Source organism: Epinephelus lanceolatus, chromosome 18 (genome assembly GCF_041903045.1).
Source record: "Epinephelus lanceolatus isolate andai-2023 chromosome 18, ASM4190304v1, whole genome shotgun sequence".
NCBI classification, from domain to species: domain Eukaryota; kingdom Metazoa; phylum Chordata; class Actinopteri; order Perciformes; family Serranidae; genus Epinephelus; species Epinephelus lanceolatus.
The window spans coordinates 19,798,869-19,819,207 of NC_135751.1; the positions used below are offsets into that span (position 1 = coordinate 19,798,869).

The window sequence follows — 20,339 nt, forward strand, 5'->3', positions numbered from 1 at the left end:
GTCATGATGTAAAGAAGCCCACAGTATATATGGATTTCTTACTACTTTCACTTCCTAATAGATGGAATTCATGCATGAGAGTTTTATCATTTGTCAATCATTTTGCTTACAAGTTTTTCATGAGTCAACAGCAGACATCTTCTGCAAGATAGAAACTTTGTCTCTGCACACATGTACATACTGTAATTAACACACCTAAGAGCTCAAGTGTATTTTATCAACAACATGTTCATCATGAAACTATCAGTGTGTTTCCAGTCAGAGACAGTTCCCTCTGATTTTACAGAGAGCTGACACTTGACCTCTTCATTTACATGGAGCTATAAATAAGGAGAGGAGGCCTGCAGGTGCATCCTGGGAAGGACCAGAGGGAGGAGTAGAGAGGTGATGCTTCACTGATGGAGGATGAAAACTCAGTTTCATTTGCTCATTTTATCTGATTGTCTTAACGACTGCAAGCAACCAGACAAAGTCATGTTAATCTCTCTGTTGAGCTTTTATTGTGAATTAACACCTGCTTTATTAATTTGAACCTAGATATTAAAGTAATAAATGCCCGCTATGTTTGTGTCTGAATTATCAGTGAGATGAGCATCAGGAGAAAAATCAAATCTCATGAAGGTTACACATTTTGTAGCACATTATAATTTTAAATGATGTTTTCATGAGTACAAATAAACACAAACTTTTTCAACAGTTTTTTTTCTTCTTTTATTGAATGATTGTTGAAAAACGCAGCATTTGCAAAGCTGATACAACACCTCCACCTAACTGTCACAACATTTATTACAAGCATGCAGACACATCTTTTCTAACATGTAAACCTTGTAATGAGCAAACAGCACAAAGAGTAAAGAAGCAGATGTTAAATGCTCATTCTGCTCCTCTACTGTTCTTCAGTGGGACAGTGTGACTTGTTGATGTTTTTCTCTGCAGTCTGGGAGCCCAAAGACACTTTACATGTGTAAACCTTATCCATGTTCCAGTCTGACGTCTGGACGGCCAGATAGCTGCTGATTTGGAAGGTCTGGTCTGCTTGCTGAACAGCGGTGCTGGTAGAGATCCCACTGCTCACTGGACTCCCACCAAGCAACCAGCTCACATCTACAAAAGGCACAGACTGACTGGACAGACAGACCAGAGAGGCTTTGTTGGACTGGAGCTCAGCACTGGACGGAGGGAAGACTGTCAGGACAGGAGGAGGGAGGCTGGAGCCTGAAGATACACAAGGACATTCATCAGATAACCAGGAGTCAAATCATTAATACAAAGCATGACAGTAACAGATTCATTATTAGTTCTGTTGACAATATAACAAATACGCTGAAGAAATAAAGCAATTTAAAACATATAGAAATCATCAACTGAAATATTAAGTGTTTCCTTTTTACAACACAACACATAAATCAGAAATGTAGAAAGTATTTAGTTTAGTATAATTTTTATCTTGGAAAAATATTCATGAATTCTGTGTCTTATAAAATGGTATTTGAAGTTCAGTATAATCATTTCAGTCACTTTTTACATTACAAAATGACAGTAAATCAGTTTTCATTTTTCTTTCATGATGTCTACCATGAAATAAAAATAATTATAATTTCAAACAGCCACAATGATATTCAGGTAAATTCAAAATTATCGCTAAACTTTTAAAGTTTAGTAAATAATCATTGCAAGCACAGGATTTATTACTGACATGAGAAAATAAAATATTCTTGACAGATTTTTTTAACATTGGTTTTTTCCCCCCGATATCAGAACTTATAAGTTGTAAAATTAAATACACATAATCTTCTTAATGTTGCCCATCTGTAAAATAATTCCTAAACTATTTAAAAACTTTATAATATTTGTTGAAAATATTTAAAATATTGTGATCGTTTGCAGATCCTTCCTTTGCCGTCAAACACACAGTCTGGTATCAAAGGAGATGGAAAGGAAAAAAGTCAATATATCATTCACAAAAACTGCTGAATATTCTAAACAATGAGCAACATATTAAATGGATGATTTTCTCTTGACATGTATCAGAAACATAAAATCTGTCCTGTTTTATGATGAGTTAAAAAGTACTTACTTGTCACAATCAGCTTGGTGCCTTGTCCGAATACCACAGTGATTCAGTTTGTACACATGGCTGTACAAAAACCTCCTGACTCTCACTAATGAGGGGAGTGGAACTGACACATCCTGTTGAGACCAACTTTCACTGTCAACGTCTCTTCACTTCATCAGTCTCATTATATTCCAAAACACTGCTGGACTTGTTTCAAACCACTCATTTGTCTTTATTGGATTTCATTCATTGTCTGTTCTTGTTTTGTTACATGTTTATATATTAAAATTCTTTCATTTTGGTCAGAATTTATAAAATATGTGGTGACTCTCTCACTGAGGTTTTTGTCATGGTGTGAATCACTGTGATATGTACTCCTTGGCAGAGTTATCCCATGTTAGACAGTAATAGACAGCAGAGTCTTCTGTCTCTGTCCGCTTTATGATGAACTGGTAATCTATGTTTGATGAGGATTTAGAGTTGAATCGGTCTGAGGAGAATCCTGATCCATAGCTGTCTGGTGAACTGTGAGAATGGTGAAATCTCAGAACAAACTGAGGAGCTTCACCAGGAACCTGTTTATACCAGCTAACATACTGTCCATCATCTCTCTGAATGTTGCAGTTGAGAACAGCCTCTTGTCCTGTAGAAACTGTGTGGACAGCAGGCGTCTGGGTCAGCACTTTGGCTGCATCAACATCTGTCAACATACAGAGAAAAATACATGAGTCAAAGGTTTGTGTGTGAAAATATGGGCTATAAAAGGACTGAGAAGAATATCTTACATGTTAGAGCAGTGATGAGAGTGCAGAGGGTCCCCAGCATGTTGTCAGTGTGTGGTGTAAACGTCCCTTACTGTCCAGCTGAGAGGTGAGCAGGGTTGGAGTGTGAGGAGAAGAGAGACTGAAGCTTATAAAGACACTGAGGAGAGGAGAAGTGGAGGAGGAGGAGTTTCCCAGATTTCAACGTGATTGTCTGTTTGGTCTTTTGATTATAATAGTAGTATTTTATTTGTCACTTCCTGTTTATTGCTGTTTTGCATGTCTGCATTTGTCAACAAGATGTCTATTACTGATGTTGCTTGCTTATGAACAGTTTTCTGCTTCGTGTTGCTTGCACAGTTAAATGTACTAAATAGTGAAAATAATTGCTGTATTACTGTTTAAATATTTTCCTGTTTCCTGTTGATCTGCACAGTGTGAGCTCAGTGCTGGTTATGGAGGGCTTTATAAGTGAGGTGAATGACTTTGTATTGGATGCGTTGTGGGACAGGGAGCCAGTGGAGGTTTTGGAGGACAGGTGTGAGGTGATCGCGGGTTCTGGAATGGATGAGCAGATGGGCAGCAGAGTTCTGGATGTGTTGGGGTTTGTTTAGAGGGTAGGATGGTGCACCATAAAGAATGCTGTTACAGTGGTCAATTCTGGATGTGACAAAGGCATGGATGAGAGTTTCAGCAGCAGTGGGGGAGAGTGATGGGTGGATAGGTGGAAGAAGGTGGTACTGGTGATGTGATTGATGTGTTTTTCAAATGAGAGATTGTTGTCGAAAATGACTCAGAGGTTGCAGATGTGTGGAGAGGAATGCAGAGTGGAATTGTCAGTGGTGAGGCAGAAGTTGTGAGAGGTTTTGGTGAGGGATATGGGACCGATGATGATCATGTCTAATTTTTCACAGTTCAGTTTAAGAAAGTTTGCTTGCATCCAGGACTTGATGTCGTTGAGGCAGGTGGTCAGAGTGTCTGAGTTTCAGTGGTGATAGATGTAGTGGAGATGTAGAGCTGGACGTCATCACCGTAGTAGTGGAAGTTGAGACTATGGCTGCCAATGAGTTTGCCAAGGGAGAACATGTAAAGGATGAATAGGAGGGGGGCCAAGTACCGAACCCTGGGGGATGCCTTGGGACAGAGGGGTAAGGGAAGAAGTGCAGTTGTTAATGCTGATGAACAGATGTCGGTTTGTGAGGTATGACCTTAGCCAGGAGAGGGCAGTACCAGTGATGCTGAGGGAAGATTCGAGACGGGAAATGAGAATTGTGTGGTTGATTGTGTCAAAGGCTGCTTTGAGGACAAGAGGGATGAGAACTGAGAGGTGTCCAGAGTCTGAGGAGAGGAGGAGATCATTGGTGATTTTGAGGAGGGCGGTTTCTGTGCTGTGCTGTGAGCGGAAGGCAGGTTGAAATGGTTCAAACACACTGTTGGAGGAGAGGTGGGCTTTAAGTTGAGAGGCAACAGCACATTCTAGTATTTTTGACAGAAAGGGGAGATTTGAGATGGATCGGAATTTATTCATGTCGTCAGGATCTAGTCCAGGTTTTTTTGAGAATAGGGGTGACAGCAGCCAGTTTGACAGTTTGAGGGACTGAACCGGAACTGAAGGATGAGTTGATTTTTCTGTGATGATAGAGGAGATGGCAGGGAGGCAGTCTTTAACAAGTTTGGATGGGATGGGGTCGAGAGCACAGGTGGAGGTTTTCATTCCAGACATCAACTTGGGCAACTCCACTGGGGAGATGGGGGAGAAAGTGAGAGGCTGAGTGGTGAACTGGGGAGAGACAGGTGGAGGGGTGAAGAGAGTGGGGGCTGGGGGAGAGGACAGGTTGCTGTAGATGAGATGCAGTCAATTTTTGTGTGGAAAAATGAAAGGAAAGAGTTACACTTTTCAACTGAAGGATGTGGATTTGTGAATCATGATGTACCAGAGACTCAGAAAGAGGAACTAATGAGGTTTTTGTCACAGTGTAAATCACTGTGATACAACCTCCTGAGCAGAGTCGTCCCATCGGTGACAGTAATAGACTGCTGAGTCTCCCTCCTCCACATTACTGATAATCAAACGATAACCTGATGTTGACTGACTAGTAGATGTGAACTTAGGAGAGGAGAGACCAGAGCCATACTTTGGAGAGCTCCAACTACGGTCAAAATTCAGGACAATTGAGGGACTCCTCCTGGAATCTGTTTATACCAGCGAGCACCATCTAAAGGAGCGTTACACTCCAAGTTAGCTGTCTCTCCTTTCCTCAGCATCACAACAGGAGGCTTCTGTGTCACCACCGTCACACCACTCACACCTGGAAACAACAAGATGACATGGAGTCAAGAGAAACACACAGACTGATGAATCCAACATGAGGTCAAAGCTGCAGTAAGTCAGCCTCCTCACATGTTAGAGCAGTGATGAGAGTGCAGAGGGTCCCCAGCATGTTGTCAGTGTGTGGTGTAAACGTCCCTTACTGTCCAGCTGAGAGGTGAGCAGGGTTGGAGTGTGAGGAGAAGAGAGACTGAAGCTTATAAAGACACTGAGGAGAGGAGAAGTGGAGGAGGAGGAGTTTCAACACTCAACACTCATAATTCAGTGACAGCATATGTGTGGGTTTCATATCACATAATGTCTTGTGAAACAACATATATTTGATAACTTGTGTTGGTCAGAAAAAATGTATCTGAAAGGAAAAAGGGTTTGATAGTATAAAGTGAGATTTATCTACTCCAATTGTCATATCAAAGCATTTATGTTCTTTTTTTTCAATATCATAGAAGAACACAGTATAAATATATTGTCATTGATTTTTTAAGTTTGTGTTTTAAAATTCTCACTAAGTTGTAAATAATGTTCCTCCTTAGTTCCGTGTATGATGTACTGCCAACACCAACAAACCTCCAAAGGTGGAGATTGACAGAGGATCCCTCCTGCGTGCAGTGCAAGAGACCAGCAAACCTGGAGCACATTCTGTCGAGTAAGCCTGACCGACGGGAGGTTCAGATGGCGCCATGATCATGTGCTGGTGCAACTGGCCGATGGACTGGAGAAGGAGAGGAAGCGGAAAGCCTGAAAGGCCCAAGCCAAAGGCCCCCGCTTCATCAGCTTTCTCAGGCCTGCGGAGAAGGCAGCCAAGGAGGACGGATGATCAGGGATCCTATACGGCAAAGGGTAACACTTTACAATAAGGTACAGAACATTAGAGGAGTTACTGAGGAACTAATGAGGAACTAATGAGTAGTTACTGAGGAACTAATGATGACCTAACTATTAGTTAATGGTCAGTTCTTCAGTAACCCCTGATCAAATTTAAGAGGACTAGTTACTGAGGAACTAATAAGCACCCAACTATTCCTTAATCATTACCTACCCTTTTTGTGTACCCTAAAGTTTGTCACTGTGGTGATTTTCACTTCATCTATAGTTTGATCCAATCAGCCTGCAAAACACCTGAAATCAAGTCCATATCTAACTATGTATAAATGTAGCCTACACACCTGACTGTGTCCTCACTCATATTGTCTGCTCGTAGTTTGATTTCAGACTTATGAACAGGCCTACTTATGGGGGTTTGCAGCTATTTCACAGAGCGACCTCATTTACTGTATTACACACTGTTCACAGAGTATTCCTCATTTTAATTTAATCTGTCTCAGAGGTGCCAACATGTATATTGAGTTTAAATACATTTTAAAACATCCATCAAAATTCATGTGATCAGGTAGACTCTGTACGTTTTACCATCACTGAGCGTTATGTGTTGCTTCATTGCGACTGTTTGTATTTAGACTATTAGACTGTATTTTATGGCATACTGACATTTCTAACTGTGGGCATGATGACTTATGAGAAAGTGAAAGACACACACAAGCATTTTAAAGCCAAATCAAGTCAAGTTTATTTATATTTCATATAGAGCAGGTCTAGACTATACTCTTTAGTTAACAGAGACCCAACAAATTCCCACCATAAGCAAGCACTTTGGCAACGGCGGCGAGGAAAAACTGCCTTTTAACAGGCAGAAACCTCGAGCAGAACCAGGCTCTATGGTGGGCGGCCATCTGCCTCGACCGGTTGGGTTGGAGGTGGTGACAGAGGAGGGAGGGATGGAGGGAGAGAAGGGTGCACTGAGTGTGGGAGTTAGAGTGAGGGAGGGTTGAAGGGAGGGGGAGAGTGGGAGGGAGAGAGAATGGGGAGGAGGCATAATCATCTCCGGTCTTCTTTGCCACCAGCCTGCTCCACACTACCTTGAGTTCAGATGAGTAGAGGAAGAGGAGCTGTCTCTGGTAGATGAAGTTCAGCCAGGTTCATGCTGACAGGTGTGCTCTTCTTTCACACAGTGTCTCTGAAATACATGTGAGGAGAGAAAGATGATGTAAACAGATAGTTAACAGAGAGGTGAGTTTAATTTATCAGGCCAGCCATGCTGTTATTACAAAGCTTTGGTTTTGTGTTTTATCTGCAAAGTTATATTTACATGTGTATCTCTGGTCCCTTCTGTTAAACTGAGGTCTTCACATGGGGGCAGGAGGCTGGAGGAGGCTGGAGATAGAGGTTTGGTCACAACCTGCAGGTGGAGGCGGCGGCTGCAGGTTATTGGCAGAGGCTGTAGGCTGAAGTTTGGCCGCAGCTGTCTACTAGAACCGGCAGGTGGAGGCGGCGGCTGCAGGTTATTGGCAGAGGCTGTAGGCTGAAGTTTGGCCGCAGCTGTGTACTAGAACCGGCAGGTGGAGGCGGCGGCTGCAGGTTATTGGCAGAGGCTGTAGGCTGAAGTTTGGCCGCAGCTGTGTACTAGAACCGGCAGGTGGAGGCGGCGGCTGCAGGTTGCTGGCAGAGGCTGGAGGTGGAGGTTTGACTGCAGCTGTCTGCTAGAACCTGCAGTTGGAGGTAGTGGTGCAGGTTGCTGGCAGAGGCTGTAGATGGAGGGTTGACTGCAGCGGTCTGCCAGAATCTGCAGGTGGAGGCGGCAGCTGCAGGTTGCTGGCAGAGGCTGGAGGTGGAGGTTTGGCCGTAGCTGTTTCGGTGTAGGATGGAGCTGGACACTAAGGAGGCGATAGATGGTTTGGCTGCAGCTGTCTGCCAGAATCTGCAGCTGGAGGCGGCAGCTGCAGGTTGCTGGCAGAAGCTGGAGGTGGCAGAGTTTAAACCTGAAGGTGGCAGTGAGAGGCAGCTGGTGGAGGTGTTTCTTTAACTGTCAAACAGAATTTGCAGGTGGAGCATGGGGCAGCAGTTGGGTGGTAAAAGCTGCTGTCAGCGGGTGGAGGCGGAGGTTGGATCTGCAGCAGAGTGACAGAGGTGGAGAGATTTGGAGCTCTGTTGCAGCACACAGCTACAACACTTAACCTAAACTATAACACTTAACTCCTCTTATTTGTAAGAGGTTCTGATCCTGCCACAGTGTGTAAGGACTGTTCCTGCCTGCTGTCCCAACATAAGTTCACTATCTGTGCGTGTGTGGATGTGCGCCTGCCGTGCGCATCAGTTGAAGACGTCTGAAGGGAGCAATTTCTATGCCAACCACCCCACATAAGGCGCAGGAGCTAACTCCTGCCAAGTGCGGTGGCTGTGATATACCCTTATTGTGTAAAGACATGTACTCTTTGTAAATAGCAATCTGGACAGAGTGTATAAGTTTACTTCTAATCGCAGTATTTTTTCTCTCAGCAAGAAAACATGTTTGTTATTAATGAAAATTGTTGTAAATAATTCTTCAAAAAACTAATCGCAAATGTCTTTATCTACATGACCTGTAAATGAATACAATATTTTCACATGCTTGTGTTTTAGCTGCACATTAATGAAGTGTGTGAGCATGACTGATACAGACTGACTTTGTATGGGTGTGTAACAATCATCACAACCTGTGTATCTCACAAATATCACATTTTGGGGAACAGAACAGCCTCTGTAACTTTCTATGAAAAAGAAGTTAAGTGGCTCTATCTTCACACAGCTTATCTCCTATATCAGCGTCATTACACGCTCCATATTGATAATGACTCCTGTGATTAGTTTATTAAAAACATATGAATAATCTGTGAATATAGATGGTATGTTTTCAGATAAATGTAGCATCTTCACTTGGTTTTATTTTAGCTGCACTTTGACAAACTGTTTTGTTTTTTCATCTTCCGTCTGCCAGATGAACTTTGTAGCTACCAAGGAAGTGGAAACACTACAGCTGGAGTCATATTTACTGCAGCAGCATAACTATAATAATCATCACTGCATGTGCAACAGAGGAATTGTCTTAACAAGGATTTTATTCTTTTAACAAGAAACTGTTGCACACTTTCTAATCTTTTGTGATGAGCAGCAAGAGATAATATTTTTTTTAAGTGATTTTGTTTTCAACAGTGTAAAAAATCATGACTTGACTTTACTTGGATAAAAAGAGTTTGTATGATAGGCATGTAACACCATGATAATTTATAAGAGAATAAAATTGGTTGGTTTTTGGCATTTGAAAATATACTTTAAATGTATAAGTGGGGAAGTTACAAGAAGCATTGACTGATGGCTTCACTGCCAGTCAAGATGTATCAGCAGATCAAAAAGCAGAAGTAGTTAGTGAGGAGGTTTTTGTCACAGTGTAAATCACTGTGATACGTGCTCTTTAGCAGAGCTGTCCCATGTTTGACAGTAATAGACTGCTGAGTCTCCCTCCTCCACATTGTTGATGATCAAACGATAATCTGATGTTGACTGATGAGTAGATGTGAATTTGGGAGAGGAGAAACCAGAGCCATAGGTTGGAGAGCTATAGCTGTGATAAAAATATAACACAAACTGAGGAACTCCTCCTGGAATCTGTTTATACCAGTAAGCAGTGTTTACAACAGTCCCCAGGTTACAGTCCATGGTGGCTGTCTCTCCTTTCCTCAGCGTCACAACAGGAGGCTTCTGTGTCACCACCGTCACACCACTCACACCTGGAAACAACAAGATGACATGGAGTCAAGAGAAACACACAGACTGATGAATCCAACATGAGGTCAAAGCTGCAGTAAGTCAGCCTCCTTACATGTTAGAGCAGTGATGAGAGTGCAGAGGGTCCCCAGCATGTTGTCAGTGTGTGCTGAGAATGGCCTTGTAACTTGGAAAGTCAGCTTACTGCTGACAGATCAGAGGCTTTGGAGGATGAGGAGAGGAGGTGCTGGAGGAGCAATTTAATAGCACACTGAAACTGAGAGTGACTGACAGGAGGAGGAGCTTTGCTTCAGTCTGCATGCTTTCTCACATTTGTTGACCTCAGATCCTCTGTGGAGGGAAATGTCTTTACTTTATTCATTATTGTCAATTTAGCTGAAAACTTTCATTGACAAAATACAATGATGTCATGATGTAAAGAAGCCCACAGTATATATGGATTTCTTACTACTTTCACTTCCTAATAGATGGAATTCATGCATGAGAGTTTTATCATTTGTCAATCATTTTGCTTACAAGTTTTTCATGAGTCAACAGCAGACATCTTCTGCAAGATAGAAACTTTGTCTCTGCACACATGTACATACTGTAATCAACACACCTAAGAGCTCAAGTGTATTTTATCAACAACATGTTCATCATGAAACTATCAGTGTGTTTCCAGTCAGAGACAGTTCCCTCTGATTTTACAGAGAGCTGACACTTGACCTCTTCATTTACATGGAGCTATAAATAAGGAGAGGAGGCCTGCAGGTGCATCCTGGGAAGGACCAGAGGGAGGAGTAGAGAGGTGATGCTTCACTGATGGAGGATGAAAACTCTGTTTCATTTGCTCATTTTGTCTGATTGTCTTAACGACTGCAAGCAACTAAAACCAGGCAAAGTCACATTAATCTCTCTGTTGAGCTTTTTTGTGAATTAACACCTAATAAAAATGTTGCTTTATGAAATGTAACATAAATATTCAGGAAAGAAATATGTCTGTTATCTTTGTGTCTGAATTATCAGTGAGATGAGCATCAGGAGAAAAATCAAATCTCATGAAGGTTACACATTTTGTAGCACATTATCATTTTAAATGATGTTTTCATGAGTACAAATAAACACAAACTTTTTCCAACAGTTTTTTTTCTTCTTTTATTGAATGATTGTTGAAAAACGCAGTATTTGCAAAGCTGATACAACATCTCCACCTAACTGTCACAACATTTATTACAAGCATGCAGACACATCTTTTCTAACATGTAAACCTTGTAATGAGCAAACAGCACAAAGAGTAAAGAAGCAGATGTTAAATGCTCATTCTGCTCCTCTACTGTTCTTCAGTGGGACAGTGTGACTTGTTGATGTTTTTCTCTGCAGTCTGGGAGCCCAAAGACACTTTACATGTGTAAACCTTATCCATGTTCCAGTCTGACGTCTGGACGGCCAGATAGCTGCTGATTTGGAAGGTCTGGTCTGCTTGCTGAACAGCGGTGCTGGTAGAGATCCCACTGCTCACTGGACTCCCACCAAGCAACCAGCTCACATCTGCAAAAGGCACAGACTGACTGGACAGACAGACCAGAGAGGCTTTGTTGGACTGGAGCTCAGCACTGGATGGAGGGAAGACTGTCAGGACAGGAGGAGGGAGGCTGGAGCCTGAAGATACACAAAGGACATTCATCAGATAACCAGGAGTCAAATCATTAATACAAAGCATGACAGTAACAGATTCATTATTAGTTCTGTTGACAATATAACAAATACGCTGAAGGAATAAAGCAATTTAGAACATATAGAAATCATCAACTGAAATATTCAGTGTCCATTTTGAAACACAACACATAAATCAGAAATGTTTTCAAAAGTTTAGTATAACTTTCATTTTGGAAAAATATTCATAAAGTCTTTGTCTTTCAAAATGGTATTTGAAGTTCAATATCATCATTTCAGTCACTTTTTACATTACGAAATGACAGTAAATCAGTTTTCATTTTTATTTCACAATTTCGACCATGAAATAAAAATAATTTTAATTTCAAACAGCCACAATGATATTCAGGTAAATTCAAAATTATCGCTAAACCTATTAAGTTTAGTAAATAATCACTACAAGTACAGTATTTATTGCTGACATGGGAAAATTAAATATTTCTGACAGATTTTTTTAACGTTGGGTTTTTTCCCCGATATCAGAACTTTTAGTAAGTTGTAAAAATAAATACACACAATCTTGTTAATGTTGCCCATCTGAAAAAAAATTCCTTAACTATTTACAAACTGTAGAATATTTGCAGAAAATATTTAAAATATTGTGATCATTTGCAGATCTTTCCTTTGCCGTCAAACACACAGTCTGGTATCAAAGGAGATGTAAAGGAAAAAAGTCAATATATCATTCACAAAAACTGCTGAATATTCTAAACAATGAGCAACATATTAAATGGATGATTTTCTCTTGACATGTATCAGAAACATAAAATCTGTCCTGTTTTATGATGAGTTAAAAAGTACTTACTTGTCACAATCAGCTTGGTGCCTTGTCCGAATACCACAGTGATTCAGTTTGTACACATGGCTGTACAAAAACCTCCTGACTCTCACTAATGAGGGGAGTGGAACTGACACATCCTGTTGAGACCAACTTTCACTGTCAACGTCTCTTCACTTCATCAGTCTCATTATATTCCAAAACACTGCTGGACTTGTTTCAAACACTCCTGACTCTGAAGAGGAATTTATTCAATATATGTTCTTGTTTTGTTCAAAGTTTACTGATTTCAATCCACTGATTTTAGTCAGAATTCACAAAATCTGTGGTGACTCTCTCACTGAGGTTTCTGTCATGGTGTGAATCACTGTGATACCCACTCCATGGTAGAATTGTCCCATGTCTGACATTAATAGACAGCAGAGTCTCCTGTCTCTGTTCGCTTTATGATGAACTGGTAATCTATGTTTGATGAGGATTTAGAGTTGAATCAGTCTGAGGAGAATCCTGATCCATAGCTGTTTGGTGAACTGTGAGAATGGTGAAATCTCAGAACAAACTGAGGAGCTTCACCATGAACCTGTTTATACCAGTTGACATAATAATTTTCATCTCTCTGAATGTTACAGTTGAGAACAGCCTCTTGTCCTGTAGAAACTGTGTGGACAGCAGGCGTCTGGGTCAGCACTTTGACTGCATCAACATCTGTCAACATACAGAGAAAAATACATGAGTCAAAGGTTTGTGTGTGAAAATATGGGCTATAAAAGGACTGAGAAGAATATCTTACATGTTAGAGCAGTGATGAGAGTGCAGAGGGTCCCCAGCATGTTGTCAGTGTGTGTTGTAAACGTCCCTTACTGTCCAGCTGAGAGGTGAGCAGGGTTGGAGTGTGAGGAGAAGAGAGACTGAAGCTTATAAAGACACTGACGAGAGGAGAAGTGGAGGAGGAGGAGTTTCAACACTCCACACTCATAATTCAATGACAGCATGTGTGTGGGTTTCATATCACATAATGTCTTGTGAAACAACATATATTTGATAACTTGTGTTGGTCTGAAAAATGTATCTGAAAGGAAAAAGGGTTTGATAGTATAAAGTGAGATTTATCTACTCCAATTGTCATATCAAACCATGGGGACGCTTGGGGTCAGAGGGGCAACCCGCAAGAACCTGGTGAATAACATCTGGAAACAAGCAGAGATGGCATCCAGATGGCTGTGGCTGAAGAGAAGCGTGCGGTGGCTAAACCAGGCTGGCAGAGGAGAGGGGGCGGGGGGCAGAGCTTATTGGTGAAGACCTGAAAGGCCGAGGGAGCAGTTCCAGGACGCTGGTTCTACTGTGAAGCCCCACTGAGGTGTTGTGGGCTAGTTGACTAAACACCAGTGAGGTGGGGTGCCCACTTGAAAACCCAGTGAGGTCACAAGGTCTGAAACATAAAGCTCTGCTCTCAGTTGAAGACGTCTGAAGGGAGCGATTTCTATGCCAACCACCCCACATAAGGTGCAGGAGCTAACTCCTGCCAAGTGCGGTGGCTGCGATATACCCTTATCGTGTAAAGACATAGCAATCTGGACAGAATGTAAAAGTTTACTTCTCATCTCTAACTAATCACAAATGTCTTTATCTACATGACCTGTAAAGGAATACAATATTTTCACATGCTTGTGTTTTAGCTGCACATTAATGAAGTGTGTGAGCATGACTGATACAGACTGACTTTGTATGGGTGTGTAACAATCATCACAACCTGTGTATCTCACAAATATCACATGTTGGGGAACAGAACAGCCTCTGTAACTTTCTATGAAAAAGAAGTTAAGTGGCTCTATCTTCACACAGCTTATCTCCTATATCAGTGTCATTACACGCTCCATATTGATAATGACTCCTGTGATTAGTTTATTAAAAACATATGAATAATCTGTGAATATAGATGGTATGTTATCAGATAAATGTAGCATCTTCACTTGGTTTTATTTTAGTCGCTCTTTGATAAACTGTTTTGTTTTTTCATCTTCCGTCTGCCAGATGAACTTTGTAGCTACAAAGGAAGTGGAAACACTACAGTTGGAGTCATATTTACTGCAGCAGCATAACTATAATAATCATCACTGCATGTGCAACAGAGGAATTGTCTTAACAAGGATTTTATTCTTTTAACAAGAAACTGTTGCACACTTTCTAATCTTTTGTGATGAGCAGCAAGAGATAATATTTTTTGTAAATTATTTTGTTTTCAACAGTGTAAAAAATCATGACTTGACTTTTCCTGGATAAAAATAGTTTGTATAATAGGCATGTAACACTATGATAATTTATAAGAGAATCAAATTAATGGATTCTGGCATTTGAAATTATCCTTTAAATGTATAAGTGGGGAAGTGACAAGAAGCATTGACTGATGGCTTCACTGCCAGTCAAGATGTATCAGCAGGTCAAAAAGCAGAAGTAGTTAGTGAGGAGGTTTTTGTCACAGTGTAAATCACTGTGATACATTCTCTTTAGCAGAGCTGTCCCATGTTTGACAGTAATAGACTGCTGAGTCTCCCTCCTCCACATTGTTGATGATCAAACGATAATCTGATGTTGACTGATGAGTAGATGCGAATTTGGATGAAGAGAAACCAGAGCCATAAAATGGAGAGCTATCACCATGATAAAAAAATATTACATATTGAGGGACTCCCCCTGGAATCTGTTTATACCAGTAAGCACCAGCATCAGTCACAGTCCCCAGGTTACAGTCCATGGTGGCTGTCTCTCCTTTCCTCAGCGTCACAACAGGAGGCTTCTGTGTCACCACCGTCACACCACTCACACCTGGAAACAACAAGATGACATGGAGTCAAGAGAAACACACAGACTGATGAATCCAATATGAGGTCAAAGCTGCAGTAAGTCAGCCTCCTTACATGTTAGAGCAGTGATGAGAGTGCAGAGGGTCCCCAGCATGTTGTCAGTGTGTGGTGTAAACGTCCCTTACTGTCCAGCTGAGAGGTGAGCAGGGTTGGAGTGTGAGGAGAAGAGAGACTGAAGCTTATAAAGACTCTGAGGAGAGGAGAAGTGGAGGAGGAGGAGTTTCAGCACTCAACAGTTTTTTGTTTTAACTTCATGAATCAACTACAGCATGTATGGGATCTACATCATAAACTTTTTCATCACTTCTGTTGTTAAACATGTCTTCATACTAGTTTTGGAAGTAGTTTTATGTTCTATACTAAATCCAGCTGTGGTATCACATTAATTGTGTCTCATTGTATTTTTCCAGAAAGGACTGATCACACCAAATTAATACTCCCTCATGGCTTTAGATTAATGTTAAATGTGACTTCTCAGGTTGTAAATAAATGCAGTAAACATGATAAAATCTTCAGGAAGACATGGTTTCATTGCAAATGAAATAATCAAACACCCAAAATTTCTACCAGTGGTTTTAGTCTTTATAACTCTGGAGTCAAAGTGAGCAATATCTTTCACTCATCTCTCCGTGTTGCCACAGACAGTGGTTTCTATCTTGTCTTATCTTAATTTAATTTAATTGATTTATCACATCCAACTATTTATTTGCTCTAAACATTGATCAAGTGAGTCAAAGGCATCATGGTCACTTGGTGGAAGATCTAAATAAATCTGAGTGTCGTCTGTGTAGCTGTGATAACAAATGTTATTGTTATGTATGATTTGATCTGGAGGGAGCATGTACAGGTTGAATAATAGCAGCTCAAGAATGGAACCCTAGGGGACTCCAAATGTCTTGCTGATTTGCACAGATTTATAATAACTATATTTTACAGTATGTGCAAACAGTATTATATAATAAGCAGGGTGTGGTGTGTGTTTCATTTGTTGGAAACAAATCTTGAATCGCTAAATCTATATGACATGTTGTCAGGTGAATGAAGCATTTTCATTTGTTGTGTTTTAGCTGCAAAGACATCACTTTAGTTTTTGTAACTCTGCGGCCAGTTTAGACTGGTTCATGAAGATGGAAAAATGAAAATAGATAACTATTAAATGCAAAAAGTGTTTGTGTAACCATCATTACTACCTGTGCACCAGAGGATTTATATCTAAAGATTTATGACATTAATCTGAACTGAGATCAGCAAATGGGAATCTGCTGCATGTTGTCTGTTTTGTGTCAGCATGTACACATGACATACTGTATATTACTATCATTAGGAAAGATCTGAAAATTTACGTGAGTAAAATAAAAGGGTTTAGAAGTTTGAAACATAATTTTAATATCTATGTGGGGAAGTTACAAGAAGCATTGACTGATGGCTTCACTGCCAGTCAAGATGTATCAGCAGGTCAAAAAGCAGAAGTAGTTAGTGAGGAGGTTTTTGTCACAGTGTAAATCACTGTGATACGTTCTCTTTAGCAGAGCTGTCCCATGTGTGACAGTAATAGACTGCTGAGTCTCCCTCCTCCACATTGTTGATGATCAAACGATAATCTGATGTTGACTGATGAGTAGATGTGAATTTGGGAGAGGAGAAACCAGAGCCATAGGTTGGAGAGCTATAGCTGTGATAAAAATATAACACAAACTGAGGAACTCCTCCTGGAATCTGTTTATACCAGCGAGCACCACTTCCAGTGACAGTCCCCAGGTTACAGTCCATGGTGGCTGTCTCTCCTTTCCTCAGTGCCACAACAGAAGGCTTCTGTGTCACCACCGTCACACCACTCACACCTGGAAACAACAAGATGACATGGAGTCAAGAGAAACACACAGACTGATGAATCCAACATGAGGTCAAAGCTGCAGTAAGTCAGCCTCCTTACATGTTAGAGCAGTGATGAGAATGCAGAGGGTCCCCAGCATGTTGTCAGTGTGTGGTGTAAACGTCCCTTACTGTCCAGCTGAGAGGTGAGCAGGGTTGGAGTGTGAGGAGAAGAGAGACTGAAGCTTATAAAGACACTGAGGAGAGGAGAAGTGGAGGAGGAGGAGTTTCACTCAACAGTTTTTTTGGTTTACAAATCAACTACAGCATGTATGGGATCTACATCATAAACTTTTTCATCACTTCTGTTGTTAAACATGTCTTCATATTGATTTTAGAAGTCTGTTTATGTTCTTTAAATATGAAATCCTGCTGTGGTATCACATTATTAACACATTAACAGTGTCTTGTAGTATTTTTCCATGAAGGACTGATCACACCAAATTAATACTCCCTCATGGCTTTAGTTTAATGTTAAATGTGACTTCTCAGGTTGTAATTAAATGCAGTGAACATGATTAAACATCATATCACACACACTGTTTACTGCAAAAACAAAGGTCAGCGCATCATCAGTCTCTTGACCTACAGGAACATCTTAGTGTTGAATAATGTCCTTTGCAGTGGCATCTCACCATTTCAATGGTGCCCTGAGGAGCTGGTAGTACATCAGTGGTAGTGGGTCTCAACTGGCCTTTATCATCCATGTAATAGCCATTTTGCAGAGGAATGCTTGCCTGGCCCCAAACTCCAGCTTGCACATGTAGCTCCCCCATCAATAAGCTGCTTCAGCACATCCTCTGTAGGTGGTAGCTCGTTACTCTCTGCCTTATACTGGTCAAAATGTGCCATCTCAGCTCTGGAATGTTTCTTATTGTGATTCCTTTTCAGTAATAGGAAGCACACACAAACCTCGTCAAGCGTTTCTGTTGTTCCTCCGTTACTCTTTAATGATCTGAAAGCATCCTCACAGCTTCAACGATGTCATCCTCAGCTTTAAGGAAGATCTTGAACCATGTTACGTTATGCCTAGGTAACACTACATGACTTCAGCCCTGATTTGCCACTAACTTAAAATCGTTTAAAATATTTTTTGGATCTTCCCACCAGAGGCCCCAGATAAGATACAAATCAGTGATGGCTCCACACTCACAAAATTGGTGCTCTAACACTAACTGTTCAAAAGTGTGAGGTGAGAAGTCACCAATGCAATGCAGACACACTCCAGATACTCAGCATGCTAAACATCTGGACCTGTCAGAGACTCTGTCGGCGAGCTACAGCTGATGAGAGCCCAAGACACAGGTTGAGAACAGAGACAAGATCTGAGCCCTGTGGTGGTTTTTCCCCTCTGTATCTGTGTCACGTGGGTTTCACCACTGCTCTGCCCCTTTAGGAGACGAGCAGCAGTCCTGAGTCTGTTCACTCCAATGGGAAAAGTGAACATGAGTACAGATTATGCCCAATTCTTTCACCTCATAGTCACTGAAGTAAGTACTGGACCCATTTTTCACAAGCCCCGCCCCTTCTAAGCATACTGACACTAAAATGGTATTTTTCAGACTGACTGATGAGGAGAAAATTGACTTTGATCGAGACATGTCTCTCCTTTAGCAACACACTCTGGCAAGATCTGGCATCAACTGACTGACTGATCTCTCACTGGGTTGATATCAGACATTGAGCTAGTAGATAAAACGAGCAGCTAAATAAGGAACAAACATAAAGTTTGGACTGCATTTTGTGTTGTAATGTTTTGAATCTGCTTTTATCCATCCACACGACATTCACTACACTTCAGATTCATACCATTGGCAGAGCTTGTAATGTGGTATGTTTTGTTATAGAGTATCTTTGGAAAGAGTAACAGAGAGAGACAGAGAAGGTGGACTATTGTATACAATGTATAATAATCTGTTAAGTTTCTGTAAGTTATTAATTACCTATGATATTTGTAAGCACCACGAGTTGACACACACATCACAAGACATGAGCCTGTTCCTTAGGGATTCCTCCTGGTGATAGATCTTATACTGCGTGACCCCTTTGGTGCTGCTCAGTCATGTAGTGTGAAACCACAATATCTTCAAGACTCCCAATTACAAGACAAGTTGTGTAGTGTGAACTGAGCTTAAACCAACTCTTGCAAACTGTACAGTCAGCAACAGAGAATGCACTCAGTGTAGATAATGCTTTTGCCTTTCTGGACCTACAATATCCCAGAATGGTTGGATTTGATAACTATTAAATGCAAAAAGTGTTTGTGTAACCATCATTACTACCTGTGAACCAGAGGATTTATATCTAGAAAGATTTATGACATTAATCTGAACTGAGATCAGTGAATGAGAATCTGCTGCAAACTTTCTATAACATGTTGAGTGAGCATGTTGTCTGTTTTGTGTCAGCATGGACACATGACATACTGTATATGACTATCATTAGGAAAGATCTGAAGATTTATGTGAGTAAAATAAAAGGGTTTAGAAGTTTGAAACATAATTTTAATATCTATGTGGGGAAGTTACAAGAAGCATTGACTGATGGCTTCACTGCCAGTCAAGATGTATCAGCAGGTCAAAAAGCAGAAGTAGTTCGTGAGGAGGTTTTTGTCACAGTGTAAATCACTGTGATACGTTCTCTTTAGCAGAGCTGTCCCATGTGTTACAGTAATAGACTGCTGAGTCTCCCTCCTCCACATTGTTGATGATCAAACGATAATCTGATATTGACTGATGAGTAGATGTGAATTTGGGAGAGGAGAAACCAGAGCCATAGCTTGGGGAGCTTGAGCTGTGATAAAACTTCAACACAAACTGAGAGACTCCTCCTGGAATCTGTTTATACCAGCGAGCTGATCGATTAGTCACAGTCCCCAGGTTACAGTCCATGGTGGCTGTCTCTCCTTTCCTCAGCGTCACAACAGGAGGCTTCTGTGTCACCACCGTCACACCACTCACACCTGGAAACAACAAGATGACATGGAGTCAAGAGAAACACACAGACTGATGAATCCAACATGAGGTCAAAGCTGCAGTAAGTCAGCCTCCTTACATGTTAGAGCAGTGATGAGAGTGCAGAGGGTCCCCAGCATGTTGTCAGTGTGTGCTGAGAATGGCCTTGTAACTTGGAAAGTCAGCTTACTGCTGACAGATCAGAGGCTTTGGAGGATGAGGAGAGGAGGTGCTGGAGGAGCAATTTAATAGCACACTGAAACTGAGAGTGACTGACAGGAGGAGGAGCTTTGCTTCAGTCTGCATGCTTTCTCACATTTGTTGACCTCAGATCCTCTTTGGAGGGAAATGTCTTTACTTTATTCATTATTGTCAATTTAGCTGAAAACTTTCATTGACAAAATACAATGATGTCATGATGTAAAGAAGCCCAC

The 20,339-nt window shown here is 41.1% G+C and overlaps 2 protein-coding genes across 4 annotated transcripts; both read right to left on the bottom strand.

The window, feature by feature from the left end:
• Nucleotides 1-686: 686 nt before the first annotated feature.
• Nucleotides 687-9,967, bottom strand: LOC117268323 (immunoglobulin lambda-1 light chain-like). 3 transcript variants are annotated; one of them, XM_078161798.1, is made up of 4 exons: nt 9,840-9,967; nt 9,421-9,747; nt 2,078-2,107; nt 687-1,215 (listed from the first exon to the last, which is right to left on the bottom strand). In XM_078161798.1, exons 1-4 carry the CDS (start codon nt 9,877-9,879, stop codon nt 887-889), a joined length of 726 nt encoding a protein of 241 aa, XP_078017924.1. In that variant the 5' UTR covers nt 9,880-9,967; the 3' UTR covers nt 687-886. The 3 variants fall into 3 exon arrangements, with proteins under 3 accessions (XP_078017924.1, XP_078017922.1, XP_078017923.1); XM_078161796.1 differs by lacking the exons at nt 9,421-9,747; nt 9,840-9,967 and adding exons at nt 2,428-2,756; nt 2,842-2,988 and having other exon boundaries at nt 2,078-2,111; XM_078161797.1 differs by lacking the exons at nt 9,421-9,747; nt 9,840-9,967 and adding exons at nt 2,424-2,756; nt 2,842-2,988.
• An 889-nt stretch (nt 9,968-10,856) lies between these two features.
• LOC144458703 (immunoglobulin lambda-1 light chain-like) lies at nt 10,857-17,067 on the bottom strand. Its single transcript, XM_078161807.1, has 4 exons — nt 17,013-17,067; nt 16,591-16,920; nt 12,246-12,275; nt 10,857-11,386 (listed from the first exon to the last, which is right to left on the bottom strand). The coding sequence occupies exons 1-4, from the start codon at nt 17,050-17,052 to the stop codon at nt 11,058-11,060; spliced, it is 729 nt and encodes a 242-aa protein (XP_078017933.1). The 5' UTR covers nt 17,053-17,067; the 3' UTR covers nt 10,857-11,057.
• Between the last annotated feature and the right edge of the window lie 3,272 nt (nt 17,068-20,339).

Coding starts and splice junctions, on each gene's coding strand:
- LOC144458703 (XM_078161807.1), bottom strand. CDS start 17,052: ATGCTGGGGACCCTCTGCATTCTCATCACTGCTCTAACAT. Junction 12,276..16,590: donor CTCTGCTAAAGAGAACGTAT/CACAGTGATTTA, acceptor TCACTGTGGTAT/TCGGACAAGGCACCAAGCTG. Junction 11,387..12,245: donor CACCAAGCTGATTGTGACAA/GTAAGTACTTTT, acceptor GTGTATCTTCAG/GCTCCAGCCTCCCTCCTCCT.
- LOC117268323 (XM_078161796.1), bottom strand. CDS start 2,881: ATGCTGGGGACCCTCTGCACTCTCATCACTGCTCTAACAT. Junction 2,757..2,841: donor TCTCATCACTGCTCTAACAT/GTAAGATATTCT, acceptor GTATGTTGACAG/ATGTTGATGCAGCCAAAGTG. Junction 2,112..2,427: donor ATAACTCTGCCAAGGAGTAC/ATATCACAGTGA, acceptor TGAATCACTGTG/GTATTCGGACAAGGCACCAA.